At 37.9% G+C, this 16,905-nt stretch overlaps 2 protein-coding genes across 2 annotated transcripts; both read right to left on the bottom strand.

The window, feature by feature from the left end:
• Nucleotides 1-323: 323 nt before the first annotated feature.
• Nucleotides 324-7,953, bottom strand: tspan34b (tetraspanin 34b). The gene is made up of 8 exons (XM_057346382.1): nucleotides 7,848-7,953; nucleotides 3,582-3,659; nucleotides 2,965-3,180; nucleotides 2,375-2,449; nucleotides 2,187-2,294; nucleotides 1,806-1,922; nucleotides 1,561-1,653; nucleotides 324-933 (listed from the first exon to the last, which is right to left on the bottom strand). Exons 2-8 carry the CDS (start codon nucleotides 3,636-3,638, stop codon nucleotides 874-876), a joined length of 726 nt encoding a protein of 241 aa, XP_057202365.1. The 5' UTR covers nucleotides 3,639-3,659; nucleotides 7,848-7,953; the 3' UTR covers nucleotides 324-873.
• An 850-nt stretch (nucleotides 7,954-8,803) lies between these two features.
• Nucleotides 8,804-16,570, bottom strand: znf653 (zinc finger protein 653). Its single transcript, XM_057347140.1, has 10 exons — nucleotides 16,190-16,570; nucleotides 15,596-15,636; nucleotides 14,932-15,240; nucleotides 14,327-14,853; nucleotides 13,875-14,037; nucleotides 11,918-11,993; nucleotides 11,708-11,819; nucleotides 11,199-11,313; nucleotides 10,966-11,065; nucleotides 8,804-10,641 (listed from the first exon to the last, which is right to left on the bottom strand). The coding sequence occupies exons 1-10, from the start codon at nucleotides 16,477-16,479 to the stop codon at nucleotides 10,464-10,466; spliced, it is 1,911 nt and encodes a 636-aa protein (XP_057203123.1). The 5' UTR covers nucleotides 16,480-16,570; the 3' UTR covers nucleotides 8,804-10,463.
• Between the last annotated feature and the right edge of the window lie 335 nt (nucleotides 16,571-16,905).

Below are 16,905 nucleotides of genomic sequence, written 5' to 3' on the forward strand. Positions count from 1 at the left end.
TCTCAATACATATAATGTAATCATATATTCTCAATCATATGGTTTGTAATATACATTATTACTACTGTATTACTGTTGCTGTATTGTTGCAATATGTATATATACACTATGCACATTGTTGGTATATGCATAAATCACCATGATCTACTAGTAGTGTTAATGTTTGTACTAAAATGACACTAATCATGTCTAAGACATGACAATCACATTTCCAACAAGCTGACAAATTGCTTTTATAATCCTTGCCCAAGAAAACCCACATTTGAGCAAAACATGATCTAAACGCAGTCACAAAAACTCTACATATCCACAAGTTGAAAAGACACAACGTTGTGCTTTATTGCAAAGGCACGTCATTTAAAATAGCTTTGGTTTGTAAAAAGTGTACAATAAATTACAATAGATCAGTAACATTTGTAAGAAAACATTTGGCTTTTGGGTCACTCCATTTCACACATAAAGGAAGCAAGGAAAAACTAAATGTGTTCATGATTACTGACGATTAAACAAAACAAGCATTTCATTTTTAAATAAAGCACATTCTTCATAGGCAAAGCTTTAAAAACTATATACAAACAGTCTCACAGAAACATTACACATTAGTTAAGCAACTAAGTCAAACGTTTTGCATTATTCCAGTAAAAATGAGACCTCAGTCAAAACTCAAACATGTTTGCAACTCTCTGAATTAACTTGAACATTTAAGGCAATCAATAAATGCTCTATTAAGAGCGACTTACAAAAAGGTATATTTATTTTGGTTTGAGGTTATATTGCATCACAGTGATGTACATTAAACGTATGGAGGTGATCAGAAATCCGTCCTCGTCCTCAATGAACCCGAGGAGTCATTGGTGAGATCATGGTGTGACATTAATCATGTTTTGACCCTATCTTACAATAGAGCGTCATGGACACAATCATCGCCGCTACCTAAAGATGACAAAACACAACTTTAGATCTAGTAAACTGAGTTTTACGTTTACATTACAACATGCATTTTTCCAAATACGACACTTTATAATAAGGTCCCACCTGCTACAGTGTGAACACTCCTTTTACAGCATTTGTTATTCCTAAAAAATCTTTATTTTAACATTAAAGTGGAAATGAACGGGAAGATATTTGGAAGAATGTCAAACAGATCTCATCCCCCATTTACTGCCATAGTAGAGAAAATACATACTATGGGAGTCAATGGGGGATGAGATCTGTTTGGTTACTGACATTCTTCCAAATATCTTCCTTTGTGTTTAGCAGAACAAAAAAAATTATACAGGTTTGGAACAATCTGAGGGTGAGCAAATGATGACAGGATTTTCATTTTTGGTGAACTGTCCCTTTAATGGAGAATGAACTACATAAATGAACTACTGTATTCATTAGTGTATTAAGTAATGTTAATGAATGAGAACATATACGCAATACCCAAAGTGTTAGTCCTTGGGAAAAATAATGTTAACAAACGATACAATAGAATGTGTTTTCATAGTGTAAGAGCAAGACTTTCATTGCAGATGTTACTGTAGAAATGTAATATCTGTGTTTGCAAGTGTTTACCTCAAGAGCTGCGATGCCCAGCGCGACAGCTATAATAATGACAGCATTATCATCCAACAGCTTCTTCAGCGCTGTAAAACATCCTGGAACAGCCTGAACCCAAAAATAGACAAATGATAAGTTTGGACAGCAAGCAAATCTTTAGAGGATTGGTTATTTTATGGAAACGAAGTAAATATTTATTGAAGAATGTAAAGAGGTCATGTAGTATTTTAAAGTGTGATGAAGTTTGCGTTGTGCATTACTGAGTTGTCAGCTGTGCAGGTAGTGTTACTACAGCACTGAGGAGGATAATAACCCCAATCCTTAACAAAAGGAGAATCTGTGAAATCTGAGTAGTTGTAGAATCCACAGCACTTCAGCTAAAAGAGATATAAAAACTACAAATGAAATCAAATGCAGGTACAGTAAATGACAAAACAAGAGCAAAACAAAAACAAACAATTATTTAATTTAGCCATGCAGGTGCCTGCTCATAAATATTTACCATCAATTTCTATGTTTATGTAGACCGATTTGTATTTGTTATATTTTATATATTTTCTGTTGTCTTTCTGTATGTCAGGCATGCACATTATCCGTAACATTATGAGATTCAATAAAAATCATTTTTTATGGTCACAAACCGTAGACATGGTTGTGTTCCACAGTCCTGTGAGGTCTTGGTTTTTACCATAATCTTGTCTGATGCTTTTCACAGCTTCAGTTCCAACCTGATTTATCAGTTTCTCTGCCTGAAATACACACAAGATAAGGACATAAAGCTTTTTTATGCTATATATTATTTATATGAAAGTGATGTGAATGTACTCACCATAGGTTTAAAGACCAGAAGAACGATCGCTCCAGCGACTTCAGCAATAAAGACGATCAAAATAATGACAAAGAACTGAAGAGAGAAGATAGAGTATATGAATTCACTGCTTTGATGGGAGCCTGACTCATAAAAAGATATTAAAATATAATGACAGCATGCTAAATAAAATCATATCTAATATACAATAGTAATGTAATGTAATGTCGTTTCGAATTTAATTTAATTAAATTAAATTCAATTATAATTTTAATTCTCTCTCCCTCTCTTTCTCTCTCTCGCTCTATATAGTATATACTGTATATAGATTCTACACTACTTTACGCTAATATAATATACAATTTGTGTGCATGTTTTTTGTGTGTTTGTAATAGAATAGAATAGAATAGAATAGAATATTACTATATATTTAATAATAAAGTAATATTATGATGTGTTTTGGAAATGTAAGAACAAATTCGCTTCTTTTTTATGCAAGTTTCCCATCTCTTTATTCAAGAAACACCATAGTAATATAGAAAGATGTCAAGCTGACTAGAAGTAAACATGAGCAGCAGAAGGAATCTGCAGATGGAGATGATGTGACCTACCAGCAGCAGCATACACGTGCTCTCTCGAACAGCTCCACAGCAGCCCAGGAAGCCCAGGATGAGGAGCACGGCACCCACTGCGATCAGAAGATAGCCCACGTTCAGAAGCTGACCCAGCTCACTTGGAGCGTCCTGTATGTTCTGTAGAAAATTGAAGATGGATCCACTGTCCACCTTCACCCAGATTCCAACGCCCAAAATAGCCACGCCCGCCAGCTTGAGCCAAGAAAACAGTCACAGAAATGTGTTCTGTCAGTCATTTAAAGACAACTCAATTTATTTTAAAGCAAAAGGGAAAGTCAAAATGTCTTTCTGTATCAGGGTCAAAATGATGGAGCTGAAGGACACCTGTCTCACTGTTTGCTGATGCAACTGATATTCCAACCGAAGTCCTTAAATAGAAATTTGTTCCGCTTTTGTTGAAGAATTTGACCTCGACTAAACATTTCAACGTTCTTTCAGGAAACAATATCGATTTTAAAGAGATGTGATTTATATTTCTTACACAACCGGACATTTGCAAAAATTAGTTTATACTTTTATTTCTAGTTATAGAAGATGTGCATTCATTTGGGAATCTTTTCCTAAATCACATAGTTAAAAGGTGTTGTACTTACAAAAATGATCCCATTAAAGAGAACCATCATTGCTTTCAGAAATCCAAAGCAACCCATCTTTAAGAGCGGACGTGACACCTGGAAAATACATTAACAACAGAGAAGAGTAATTAAACGCTGAGAAAAACATCCTCATTTTAAAGAAGGAGGATTTAGTGACCGAAGAGATTTAAATATCAGCCATTTCAGGATTTTGTGAGTACTTACAAGGAAATGCTGTGGGAACAGACGGTGGGTTTTCCCCAGTAACTGATTTAACTAGAAATCTCATTAACCCAAAACTGTTGGTCAGCCGTATAAACTGACTCACCGTACCAACTCAAAGTCAGTCACTAAAAGGAAACGGCATGCTTAAATATTAAACACAGTCACAAAGACATCATTCTTTCCACAGAGCCACTTAGCACCTGAAATTGTTTGCTCAATGTTCAATACTGATAAACCTTGCATATACAGACAGCTCTAGCTGAACAAGGTCAAAGCAGTTTACTTCTATATAGTTACTGTAGTACGGGTCATACTGAAATAAAGAGATTTTATGAGAAAAATATGACAAACATAAAAGAGGCTGTAAGGCTGTAACATTCTACGACTCAGAGAGATATTTACATTATGGTGAATGGGAGTTAAAACGTTATAAGGAACTCCTCTTAAAATAAATTATTTTATATAATCTGTTCAACCGTAGTTTTTATTAAGGCTTCAATGAGATGACTGACCCTGGTTAATGGCACAAAGACTATTCTAGTTTCTATTCTTAAAGAGAACATGTTGTAATATTTCTGTACCCATGCTTTACGTTTTTAACAAAAAGTTGCCTGTGAGTAAACAGTAATTACTCGGTTCCACCGCGGACCCCCGGTTGAAGACCCCTGATTTACATTGTTTCCCTGTAGATATATATATGACAAAAGAATCTTTATATACCCCCTCATTAACACAAACTTCATATTTAACGTTTTTATTCTTTCTGTGTTTTTTCACAAAACATTATGGATTAATACAAAAAATGTTTTTATATAAGTTGGAAAAAAAATCATTTTGAATTTAGATTTGTGATCTAAAACAAAGAAAACTAAATGTGACAAAGTGTATAATACACTGAAAGTGAAAAAAGTTTTGTTACATTCACCGTGTTAATTTTTCAGTTGAATTAGTTCAGATTTTCATCTTTGCAATAGGAACAAAATCTTATTACATAATAACGTTTATTTTATAAATTGACAGATACGTTTTTACTTAATTTTAATGATATACTTCTAAACCTTAAATGTTTCACATTGTATTTCATTGTATTTGAATGTCTTCTGTAGAAACTTCAACACTCACTTTGATGTTAATGTACGTGAGCTGATTAGATTGTGAAAACAATAAGCGACTCTGAGTCTATGGTGACAAGATGATTTTACAAGCTTCTTTTCTACGTTTTTAAACCAGAGAGAACACAATGAACTGTACACTGTACATGTGTTACTGTACACGGCAGTAATTTGATGCCCTCTCAACACAAAGGTCATTTTATGAGCTATGCTTTTGTATTATTGTGCAACAATGTGACAATCTACAATATCTATTGTCAGGTGGCACATCACTTCCTGTTAAGAGATAAGATCATTTCTGAAGCCAAACTTCAAATAGTTATTTATTGTTCATAATCCAGTGGGGCTGTGTATAATTTTTTTGGAGGCTCTATTGACAGAAATGCAATATGATATACATAACTATGTCTTCAGGGGTGTATAAAGGTCTTACATAATGAAGCGTTGTTTTTATTGCCTTAGAATGAGCTATTTCTATCTAAATACACCGCGGGTCCCCTTACATGGAAGTCGCCATGTTGTTTCTACAGTAGCCCAAAACGGACAAACTGCTCTACAGAGCGTTTCATAAATACATTATCTCCTTCAGCAAAGAAGCAAAAATGTGACGACATCTTAGTTCTGTGTCAGCCACCATAGAGCTTCGAAAGGGAGGGGTGGAGTGAGCCATTGGTTGCAGTTCGCAACCTCACTGCTAGATGCTGCTAAATTTCATACACTGGACCTTTAAATGTAATCACACACACAATTATAGGAAGAGTTTGGTTCCAAAATGAGATAACGCTGTTTTAAAAAAAATCAAAAATCATGTTTTTTATTGTGCATTCCAGTTAATATCAATCAAACTGCGGATGATTTGTCTTGATTTAAGCCATAATACCTCAAAAAATACAGCTAACTACCACAATAAAAACATGATTTCTGAACATTTTCAAAAACTTAAAAACTGGAACCATACTCTTCATATACTTTTAAAACTTCATATACTATCAATATAATAATCTCAAGTCTTTTCAAATCTGTGCGCTTTTATGTTTTCAGCGAAACAAAAAATTACAAACAACATGCACTTCATCTGCTATGTAAAGCCATAGGAAAACATTTATGTGAAGATTTTGAAAATACCATTTTTGTTTGTTTCTTGGAAACTACACGTGATTGAGTCAAGAATTACACTCTGGGTTAAAGACCATTTTATATTTGTTAGCTGTGCATTTCACCGTGGCTCATAAAAGCCTCTCAAGTTGAGCTATCAGTGCCTCCATACAACGTTTCAGAGCATGTCAAACAGGCCACGTCGGCCGTGTATGTTTAAAGTTTACTTTAAGAGTTAAGATGAACAGGCTGTAGGTTTAGTTCCAGATGAAATCATTGATTCGCCACAGTCAGAATAAGATGTAGATAAACATTCAAACCATCAATAGAGGACTATTGATGTATAGCGTTTTGCAATTAAAGACGTCTCAACTGGTTTTGCCGAGACTCACATTGCATAACCAATAGATCTACTACCGTCTCTGGACTTCATGTACATTTTTATGAGGTAATCTAGGTCACCATGATTTTGGGTGCGAGGGGCTTACGTAATAAAAATACGAAATAAATATAAAATAAAAGCACGGCTAGTTCACCGAAGAAAAGGGACCCAACTTTTGGATCAGAAGATTCATTTTACCAACTGGCGGTCAAAGGTCAGGTCAAGGTTTAGCCATCTGCTGGTTTGTCACATGATAGTAACATTTAAGGTAACTCATAATCTCAAAACAGCTACTAAAAAGTCAGCTGTTTACTTCCGTGTCAACCTCTTCTGTTATTACTCTGCTCCCCTTCAGCAAAAGAGTCTACTGTGATGTAAATAATAAACAAACACATCATAAATTTCATTGAAATGAAAACGGATCTGCGAGATATGTATACCCCATGGCAATATACATGTGTGCTTTCTTTTCCAACATGTAAATCATTCATTGGGGGATGTTAATGTTTACTCGACGTTCTGTCGGATTTATCTGAAACTTATATCCAGTTTCCTAGTTTTGTCACCTTCGGAAAAAGCCACAGAGGTTTGAGTTGGTTTTGTCTGCTTGGTGATAAGAGCACATTGTATTTCAGAAGACTCATGTCTGGTCACAAATATTTCCTGGAGTGAATCGGACTGCTGGTTAACTTCATAATATGAGCCAACATTAGTGTAATTTTTAAGAAAAATAATTAGTTTGATAATTGATCGATATGTACACATTTAACCAGCATTTTCATTTTTCATATCGAGGTAACACTAGACGATAAGGTCATTTCACGTAAATGCAGAACACAGCATTCATGCATTTAACATGAAACATCTTCCAAAGCGTTTAGCTTTTTAAAATAAATGTATTTTTCAGCATCTATACATATATCAAAATTCATGGCGTAAGTGTGTTTAAAGGACAATATAGTAATACCATGTTTTTTTGCATTACGGCAACACCAATGGTGTACGTCATATAAATATGGAATAGCCTATCTATAACAACTATCACAGAATATATATATACTGTATCACCAAGTACCAGGGCAACTCTATCGACACCGCACCACGGTACCACTATGGTATTTTAGGGTCACTCGTCAAGACATGTTAGCAGAGTTTTGTGACTTTCGGTTAAAATGCGAAATGTGTTCGATAAGCAGAACTTCACCAGAAAACTGATGGTTAATTACACCCACACACAATGACTCAGGACGAGTGTGGAAAAACCCATCAAAACAACAGCACGGGCGTCTCTCATGGGACCTCATTCTGAATGGATGCAACACGTATACACACACATCTCCTAACAACAACATACAGTGCGATCTCAACAGATCAGGTCAAAATCCATGTCATCCATGACAAAGAAACTAAAAAATGGAAACAGTGTATCACTTTTTTCATCTTTTTTTTGTACAAATCTGAATGTCTTACCTTTAGTAAACTGTAGCAGGTAGATTCAGAGCGTGAACACTGATCGGGACTGTAAGGTTTGTGCGTGCCTTCTGCTTTTCTGTTCCCCTTGTGAAGGCAGGTTGGTTTTGCACAGAGGGAGGGATGGGTGGGTGAGTGAGCAGGTGGGAATGATTTACCACTCCCCCTCTCGGGAGGGAGAGAGAGAGAGAGAGAGAGGAATGTATCTGTCGTCATGGAGACCGTAAAACTCATCCAGGATCACCCATTGAAGGAAACTGAGAGACACAACTAACATTGTGTAACATCAACAACAAACTATTTGGGGACATTATTCTGGTGTGTATAAAATCAAGATTTGTTCATGCAACTCCAGATTTATAGAGGAGAGGAAATTCAGATCTCTAACGTAATCTGAACGGAACAATAGGCCAGTGGTTCTCAAACAGGGGGGCCCCAAAATGGATCCCTGGGGGGCCACAGGTTTTCTGGCATTTTATGAAAAATAGAAATTAATCATTGATTTTATGCAATCAAACATCAGAAAAATAAGACCACCAACCAAAAGAATTGATGTTCCCAGATTGGATAAATAAATATGTTTGGGCTTACTTAAAATTCTAAGTTTAAGATGATAGGTCTTTATTTGGGGGGCTGCAAAAGGAGTGCACTCTACACAAAGGGGGCTTCACAACGCAAAAGTTTGAGAGCCACTGCAATAGACAACAATGATGGTGGATAACTAGACAAAGTCGTCAGAGAAAGTACCACATACACTCAACCCGAACGATTTGAATGACCTTATCTCCTAACAGGAAGTGATGTGCCACCTGACAATAGATATTGTAGGTTGTCACATTGTCGCACAATAATACACAAAAGCACAGCTCATAAAATGACGTTTGTGTTGAGAGCGCATTAAATTACTGCCGTGTACAGTAACACATCACTCAGTGGTTCTCTCTGACTTTAAAACGTAGAAAAGAAGCTTGTAAAAGAATAGTTGTTTTGAAAGCTCAAAGAAGGCCTGAAAGAAGTTCACAAAGACATTTCACAAGGTTGAGGGAAAAAAGCACTTTAAAAACGAATGCATTAACAAACGTGCAAATAAAAAATTTGACACACACAAAAAAAAAGAGATTCAAAGTTCAAAAGAAAGAACATTCAAAAGACTCGGATACAAAATATGATTTATCGAAAGAAACTCAAGGTCATTGACAAGCTGTCATTTTCCAAACCCAGTAAACCAAATCTGCTGATGTCACTGTTGTGTCCCTACAGTCTAAAATAATAAAACAAGCCGTTATGACTCAACGCCACCATGCTTCTCGTAAAGCGTTTCTTAAGCGCTGTACTGAACCACACTCTCATTATAAAACATTTACCAGGAACTTCTTTTAATTAAGGAAATACTGTACTTAACCAACGTGACGTACGGATGTAAAAAATTGCACATTGACATCAAACCCAGCAGCACAAAGGGAACTTTTTTACCTGAGAGTAGAAGTGTTCAATGACACTTCCCTGTGTATTTCACAGCCATTCCCATCCACACGACACCAGCGTTACACAGCTTCCCATTCGGAGTACAATGAAACGCAAGCCTTTCTTCATGTCTTTAGATGCAGAGAAATACATCCCAAACAAACGCACGGTACAAAATGCATCCTGAAATACAGTTTTAGCTCAGGAACATAAAAATGGAACATTATAAAGGTGATGTTTATTGAATTCATGAGACGTGCCGTTGAAGGTGTGAGATCACATCTCATGAAGGTGTGAAGAACACGCGACGTGCCTCAGTTTTCACACGCGAGATTCACTAACCTCAGTTAAATACGCGTATTTAAACAGTAAATGAAAAGATCAAAACAGAGAGATCCCACGAGAACAGGCTCCACCGAACCTAAAAATAAAACGAAATGAAACAAATGTTGGATTTCATATCACATTGTTAAGGAAATGAACTCGCATTTGGTTGGAATGGTAAACTGGAATTGGTTTTCTATTTTATCCACTATAAATATTTCTATGAATTTCGGATAATATGGATTATAAGTGTGTTAACATTCATTAACATGAATTTATGCATTTATCATGTAATATGTTTCAAACATTAAAAAAGTTTTGCTCACTTCGTATGAATTTCGGCTTCATTCTTGCTTTATTCTAACAATCGAACATTTCTGTACGATTAAAATCGTAGAAAATCATACGAAATAACAGACAAATATGACTTCTTTTACACCATAATGAACGTCTGAATCTCAAAACTGTTCATTGCCAAACTTCGGCACATTTTTGGGGATGTGGTATAATTTGGACCTCACCGCATGTCTAACACGCTATTTTAAACTGTATAATTAAAATCTAATAAAAAAAGCAAACGAATAAAATTAATTCATCTTTTTCATATATCTCCAGCTGGAATTCTGTTTCTCGTTTATGTGTCCAGCACAGTAAACACCTTAAGAATATCTCTCGTGTCCATTCATTCAGTTTTTTTTGATTGCTCGAGCATTTCTTCAGGTTATCAGCACATCGCTTTTAGACGACGTTGAAAGTGCACAAATGCGATTACTGCTAAAGAAAACACTTCGTTGGAGTGTGGCTTCACTGCACATCCTGAAGACGTCTTCAGATGCTCTGTTTGTCTGGATGGCTCTTGAGTTTGTGGAACTTGACGCTGTCGAGTTTCTCGAAGCGTTTGCCGCAGTGCTCGCACGTGTAGTTGAAATGAGTTTCAGAGGTGTGTTTTCTCATGTGCCAGTTCAAAGACGCTCGCTGTCGACACTGATACCCACAGATCTCACATCTGTAGACACACACACACACACATTTTTTTATTATATTAAACAGAGTAACACAAGAACAACACATAAATGCAATGTCATTTCTTAAAGGATTCCAGGCCACAAATGAAGTCACTACATATACATAAACAAGGCGGCATTGCATGTTCCCACTTTACAGAAAGAGCAATCCCACAATGCACTGCAACAAGATAGTTTGAAATATTCGATTTTGAATTGTTTAGTCATTCTTAGCACTAGCAAATATACGAAACAACGCAGGTGAAAGACACAAGTGTTACTACCAGACTAAAATTGAATGTGGTGAACGTGTCATCGTGACTCACTGTAATGGCGTCTCTCCTGTGTGTGTTCGTCTGTGAACATCTAGATGATTCTTGCGTTTGAATGACTTGCCGCACGTCTCGCAGATGAAGTCTCGCACGCCTGAACAAGGTCAAATGGAACAGTCGAATACTGATCAGACAAAACTCGCATGACAACGATTTCATTTAAGGGTATTAAAAAAATGTAATATACAAAATATCACACATGCACAATGTAAGTGCAATAAACGTACCCGAGTGTATAATCATGTGACGGTGAAGATGGTTGGACAGGTAAAACTTTTTCCCACAGCCTGGATGAGGGCAGACTTTGGTCCGACCCTTTCTGTGCACCAGGTTCACGTGGTTCTGACCAAACACACATCATACAAACACACAACAGACTTTTTCTATTTTGCTTCCGGGTTTTCTGAAATGTAGTACCACAACGTTTTGTTTTTAACTGAACCTGAATTATGTCAGAGAATGAACAAGAACCCACTTTAAATGTAATTGATTGTTTATCTTTTCTTTATCATTATATGCATTCCAGGATTTGCTATATTTAACCAATCCTGTCTGAGGGGGAGTTTCATATCCTGTTGCTAAGAAGCCCATTTTTAGTTAAGACGTTACACCATCGCCATTGTGTTGAATAATGAAACTTCCGAACCACCGGCTTAAAATCAGACCGGACCGGTTTTTGCTCTCGGGGATTACCCAGAAGGCCACAGGTTGCACAGGTGCATTCAGGTGATCTCACCTGGAAACTGCTAATGGCCACGTACACCTGACTGCAGCCTTCATACGGACAGTGAAACATCTTCAACATGCCGTCTGCTTCGATGACAGGACCCCTTCGACTTCTCTTAGATCTACAACATAAACAGGTTAAATGATCTTATAAAGCGGGCTCAGATGTGTTGATGTCACGTGAAAGCAACTATTATAACTATGTGTCACACTCACTAACCTGTTCAGAGATCTCTCGAGCTCCCTCGGACAGTGCGTTTCTTCACTGGGTTCAAACAACTGCTTCTCAACCATATCTAAAACAATCAGACGTTACCAAAAAACTGTTATGGTTTATACATCATCGCTGTCCTTCTGAAACCTAAAATGTTTTTCAGGAAATAGAAAAAACACTGTAATTTTTGAACGATTAAACAGCACTTTTTAAAGGGGTCATATGGCGCGAATGTCTTTGGAGAGTTATAAGTTGCTCATGCATGTATTAGACAAGTAAAATTGCAAAAATGAAAGTGTGGGAACAAAAGATGCATTCTATCTAAAAGCGAATGCTCACCCAGACCTGACTGAAACACCTCGTATAACCACACCCCCACAAATCTACGTCAGTTAGTGGTATGATTTGACTAAGACCGCCCAAATATAAACGCAAGTAAGGTGGGCGTACCTGTCAGAACAATTGCTTTGGGACCTAATGTTCCAAATATGGTAAGAGGCGTTACATTTCCGTCACACGCTTGCAGTATTCGACCAATCACTACACACTGGTTAACTGGCCAATCATAGCACACCTCGCGATGAGCTTTGTAAAAAATCTGTGCGTTTCAGAGAGGCGGGGCAAAGAGGAGATACAAACATGCACGGTATGTGGAAAATACAGCGTTTTTGAACCTTAAATCGTGTTTACACATTGCATTACATCTGAAACAATCCATAATATTTGTGTCATATGACCCCTTTAAATACTTTTATTGGTTAGATATTGGCGAAACCCAGTGACAAACGTAAAGAGTGACCAATAATAATGATTTATGAAAAAAAAACATAAGATGAGAGGTGTTAGAAGGACGGCAGCCATATAGAACATAGGTTAATTTATGAAGTAATATATTTTAAAATATTATTATCATGTGTGTTTGTTAAGGTGCAATACTATGCTATTTTTTTTTTAAATTAAGGAAAAAATAAAAAAAGAAGAAAATTAACTATATACAAAAAATTCCAGTAACGCTTTACAATAAGGTTGTATTTGTTAATAAATTAGTTAACATGAACTAACAATAAACAACACTTCTGCAACAATGAATAATCTTAGTACATGTTAATGCAAAAGTTGTAAAAGTTGAATCTGTTAACATTAGTTAATGCACAATGAACTAATATGAACAATTGTATGTCATTAACTAACATTGACAAAGATTAATGCTGAAGTTTTTTTGGAAGATCTAATAAAAATATAATAAACAGGGGTTTTCAGGGGTGTATAAAGACCTTACATAACAAAGCGTTATGTTTTTGTTACCTTAGAACGAGTTATTTCTATCTACATACACCGCAGGTCACCTTACATGGAATTCACCATGTTGTTTCTACAGTAGCCCTAAACGGACAAACTGCTCTACAGAGCGTTTCATAAATATGTTATCTCCTTTGGGAAAGAAGCGAAAACATGCCTACATCTTAGTTCTATGCCAGTGTGTCAGACACCGTAGTGCTTCGAAATGGAGGAGGGAGGGTGGATTGAGCCATTGGTTGCAGTTCACAACCTCACCACTAGATGCTGCTAAATTTCATACACTGGACCTTTAATGCGAAATACTGAAAAACGTGTTCTGTGTTAGTTCATGTAAGCTGATGGATTTACTTATGTTAACAATAACAAACTTAAAGTGTAGTCAAGTATTGCTTAGAGCCATAGGCGGCAGGAAGAAAATGGAAATGAGACCTTCAGAACTAAAGATGACTTTTTTGTATTCATAAATATTTGACAGTGTCGACAAAAGCAGCAACACGGCTATTAAACTTTATGAAACCATAACTGTAAAGTCTGCATTGACACATCAACATATAAACTCATAAGGAAGTGTTTAAAAATATCTGGAAACCCTGCTCTGTCAGTCATGTTAAAGTGTGTGAAGCGCTCAGTGCTGATGGGACGTGACGTGTATAAGCTCTGAGACCTGTGATGGTATCGGGACGTGAGGTCGCTCCCGATTGGATCTGATTATACGCCACGTCCCCGATGACGGTACACGTGACCTCCTCCACGTCTCCAGCGGCAACGTTCAGATGAATGCCTTCAGACGTCAGGGCCTCGTAACTGGGACCCGTAATTATGATCAACTGAGGGGAATGAGGATGGAAGTCACATGTTTTTCTATAAACATGTAATAGTAAAATAATAGTAAAATAGTAAAATACTATTTTTAGTACAACAGAAAAGTATTATTAATGCCCAAAGTAGTAAGGTTTTTTTTACAATACCAGTAATGAGCATTGTAGTTGAGGGTGCCCAATTGTCAAAAATATTACATAACTTATTTTCTTCTAACAAATATTCGTTCTTTTCAAAATATTCCATTTCACTGGAAAAACTACACACAACCCGTAACAATTGTGTTTCTTGACCTACCTGAGATCCTCCCAGTGTGGAGCGCTGATCCGGCAGCTCACAGCCGCTCATCACCGTCTGCATCACCGTCCCGTACAGCTCGTCCTGCGCTGGGGCGACCGCCAGCGGCGTGCCCGTCACGTCTTCACCCTCCCCTACATCTTCTCCAGTACCCCCGTCTTCATCCTCCCTCGCTCGACTGTCCACCAAAGGCGCCGCGACGACCACGCACTCGTAACTTTTAGCCAAGCCCCCACCTCCCTCCGGGTTTCCCAAAGTCCTCAGACCGTCCGCCTGCTCCATGACAGAGTCGGTCTCCTTTTCCACAACCCGACCCGAGGCTTCGTCAGCGGACTCGGCGAGCGCAGCCTGAGCCTCCCGGTCCATGAGCACCTCCATCTCCCACACGGCCGGGTTTCCCAGACAGCGCTCGGAGGCGGGGGGGCTTCTGTGGGCCGCAGGGGCTCCTGGGAGCTGACTGAGGGTCGTGCATGTCGTCTCATGGCCCACCTGGGACGACTGTTCAGTGTCGCTTTGCAAGTCATTGACTGAAACCAGAGGATTGAGAAATGTCATGTTTAATGCCAACTTAAATGTTCTACAATAAATGTATATGTTTTTTATACCTTGTAGCAGCTCTTGATTTTGCAGCATCCTCCGCTTGTCATTGGTTATGTCAGTGACCTCATTCTTCTCAGGAAGGATGTCGTCTCTCTCTTTGTCGTTGTCCTCTACTTCGGATTCCGACTCGATCCCAGCAGCCCACGGCAGGTACTGCACAAATGAATGACCAGCAACACACTGCCACAGTACAGACGTAGATAAACCCACCGTAGGCTCCACCGCCCGCAGTTCAAGTTCATGCGGGCAGGACTGGAAGTGCTCTTGATACCAGTTCACCAGGTTCTGCAAGCTGGTAGCGGAAACTTTTTTCCCTGCGGGAGGAAACACACAATTTGTCTATATTAACAAAAATGTATTTTCATGCCCCCATTATGTACACAGTATGTCTTAATCTAAAAAGAACTGAAACCAGTTCATAGATTTATTGACCGTCTCTTCACGATCACATTCCGTTCTTGTTAAGGCATAATCATAATATGTTCCTCAACGTCATCATTCTCCAGGAAGTGACATCAAGGTAATCATACTTAAACCAATCCCTCATTCAGCAATGCCCAACTTCAGCTCTTTTTTCACAACATATTACCTTGAAACAACGACAAGCTATTACATCAGAAAGCTTTCCACTTTAACGAATATGATGAGAGAAATGAATAAAACGCTCACCTTTCCTATGACTGCTACGCAGTTCGGGAACGTCTTTCCTCCTGTCCATCAAAACACAAGAGACAGGTTACACTTCACACACCGATGTCAACGAGATGAAACCGTTCGACCAATCAATGCCTTGAACATGCTGACCTGGGCAAATCACTATTCCCATCACGTGATGACATCTTAATGACCTTTTGATAAGTACTTTGACATGACCAAGACACAGCAAACTGTGATTCAAAAGTACTTTTATATATATATATGATTGTATGGAATATGTACTAACGTATGAACATCCTACTTTATGACATGTAATCAAACAAAAAGCAACAGAGACATAGATTAACATGCGTATTTAAAAACGTATGCATACATGCCTTTTTGCATACATGTATATTTAAGAGCCAACGCATACACATATATGATTGTGTTTATGAATGCATTTAAAGGCCCATGCATGTATTTATGCATACTGCATTTGCATGTAAGTTGTATGTGTATTTGCTGGACAGCCAGCTGAGGTAGACAGTCTAAGCGCGACAAGTTGGAAGGATGTATGATCACAAAGGGCGTTTAAGGGCCAGTCACTTAAACCTGAATGCATACTTGGCGTATTTCTGTTGGTATTTCTCCCCGTACGCGGAATTAAGCAGGATTAAATACTCCGCGAGCCCCGCGTCGCTCAGGCTCGTGCGTCGGCGCAGCTCGCTCCAGACCTGATGCGCTTCACCGAGATAAACCCGTCGCACGTCGTACTTCTTCCGGGACTCCAGCCGCCGCTGAGCTCGATCCGCGTCCGTCAGCCTGGGTCGACCCCGGCAGCGGCGTAAAATCGCTTTGATTTGCTCTCCGGCTCCAGCGGCGGAGTCCGTGTGCGCAGCCGCCATCTTTCTCATTCTGTCAGCTGTTGGGTTGTTATGGTTTGACTTAAAGGGAAGTGCTTTGGGTACCTTTAAAGGAAGTGGATTTTTTTACTTTGATTTTTCTTCTTGAACTCGGTTTCTTATTTAAGTCATATCCGTTTTTAATTGTTTAAGATAATTAATACGAATTTAGAAAATATTTAGCAATTAAAAGGAGGATGACAGTTACTATTTTTTTGAACCGACACTTTGATTGCCCAATCAAACACAAGCTTGGTTCTACACCAGCCAATCAAGTGTGTTGTTTTAAAACGGGGAAACAGGCAGGTTAAATGAACGTTGCATGCTTTTTCTCAGAACTCACTTTATATGTGATTGTATTTTAAATGATAACTAATATAAATAAAAATATAATTGAGAAGATGAAATTAAAATAAAATATTTCTCTCGGCTGAGCGG

The sequence above is a fragment of the Triplophysa rosa genome, linkage group LG11 (assembly GCF_024868665.1).
Source record: "Triplophysa rosa linkage group LG11, Trosa_1v2, whole genome shotgun sequence".
Lineage (NCBI taxonomy): Eukaryota > Metazoa > Chordata > Actinopteri > Cypriniformes > Nemacheilidae > Triplophysa > Triplophysa rosa.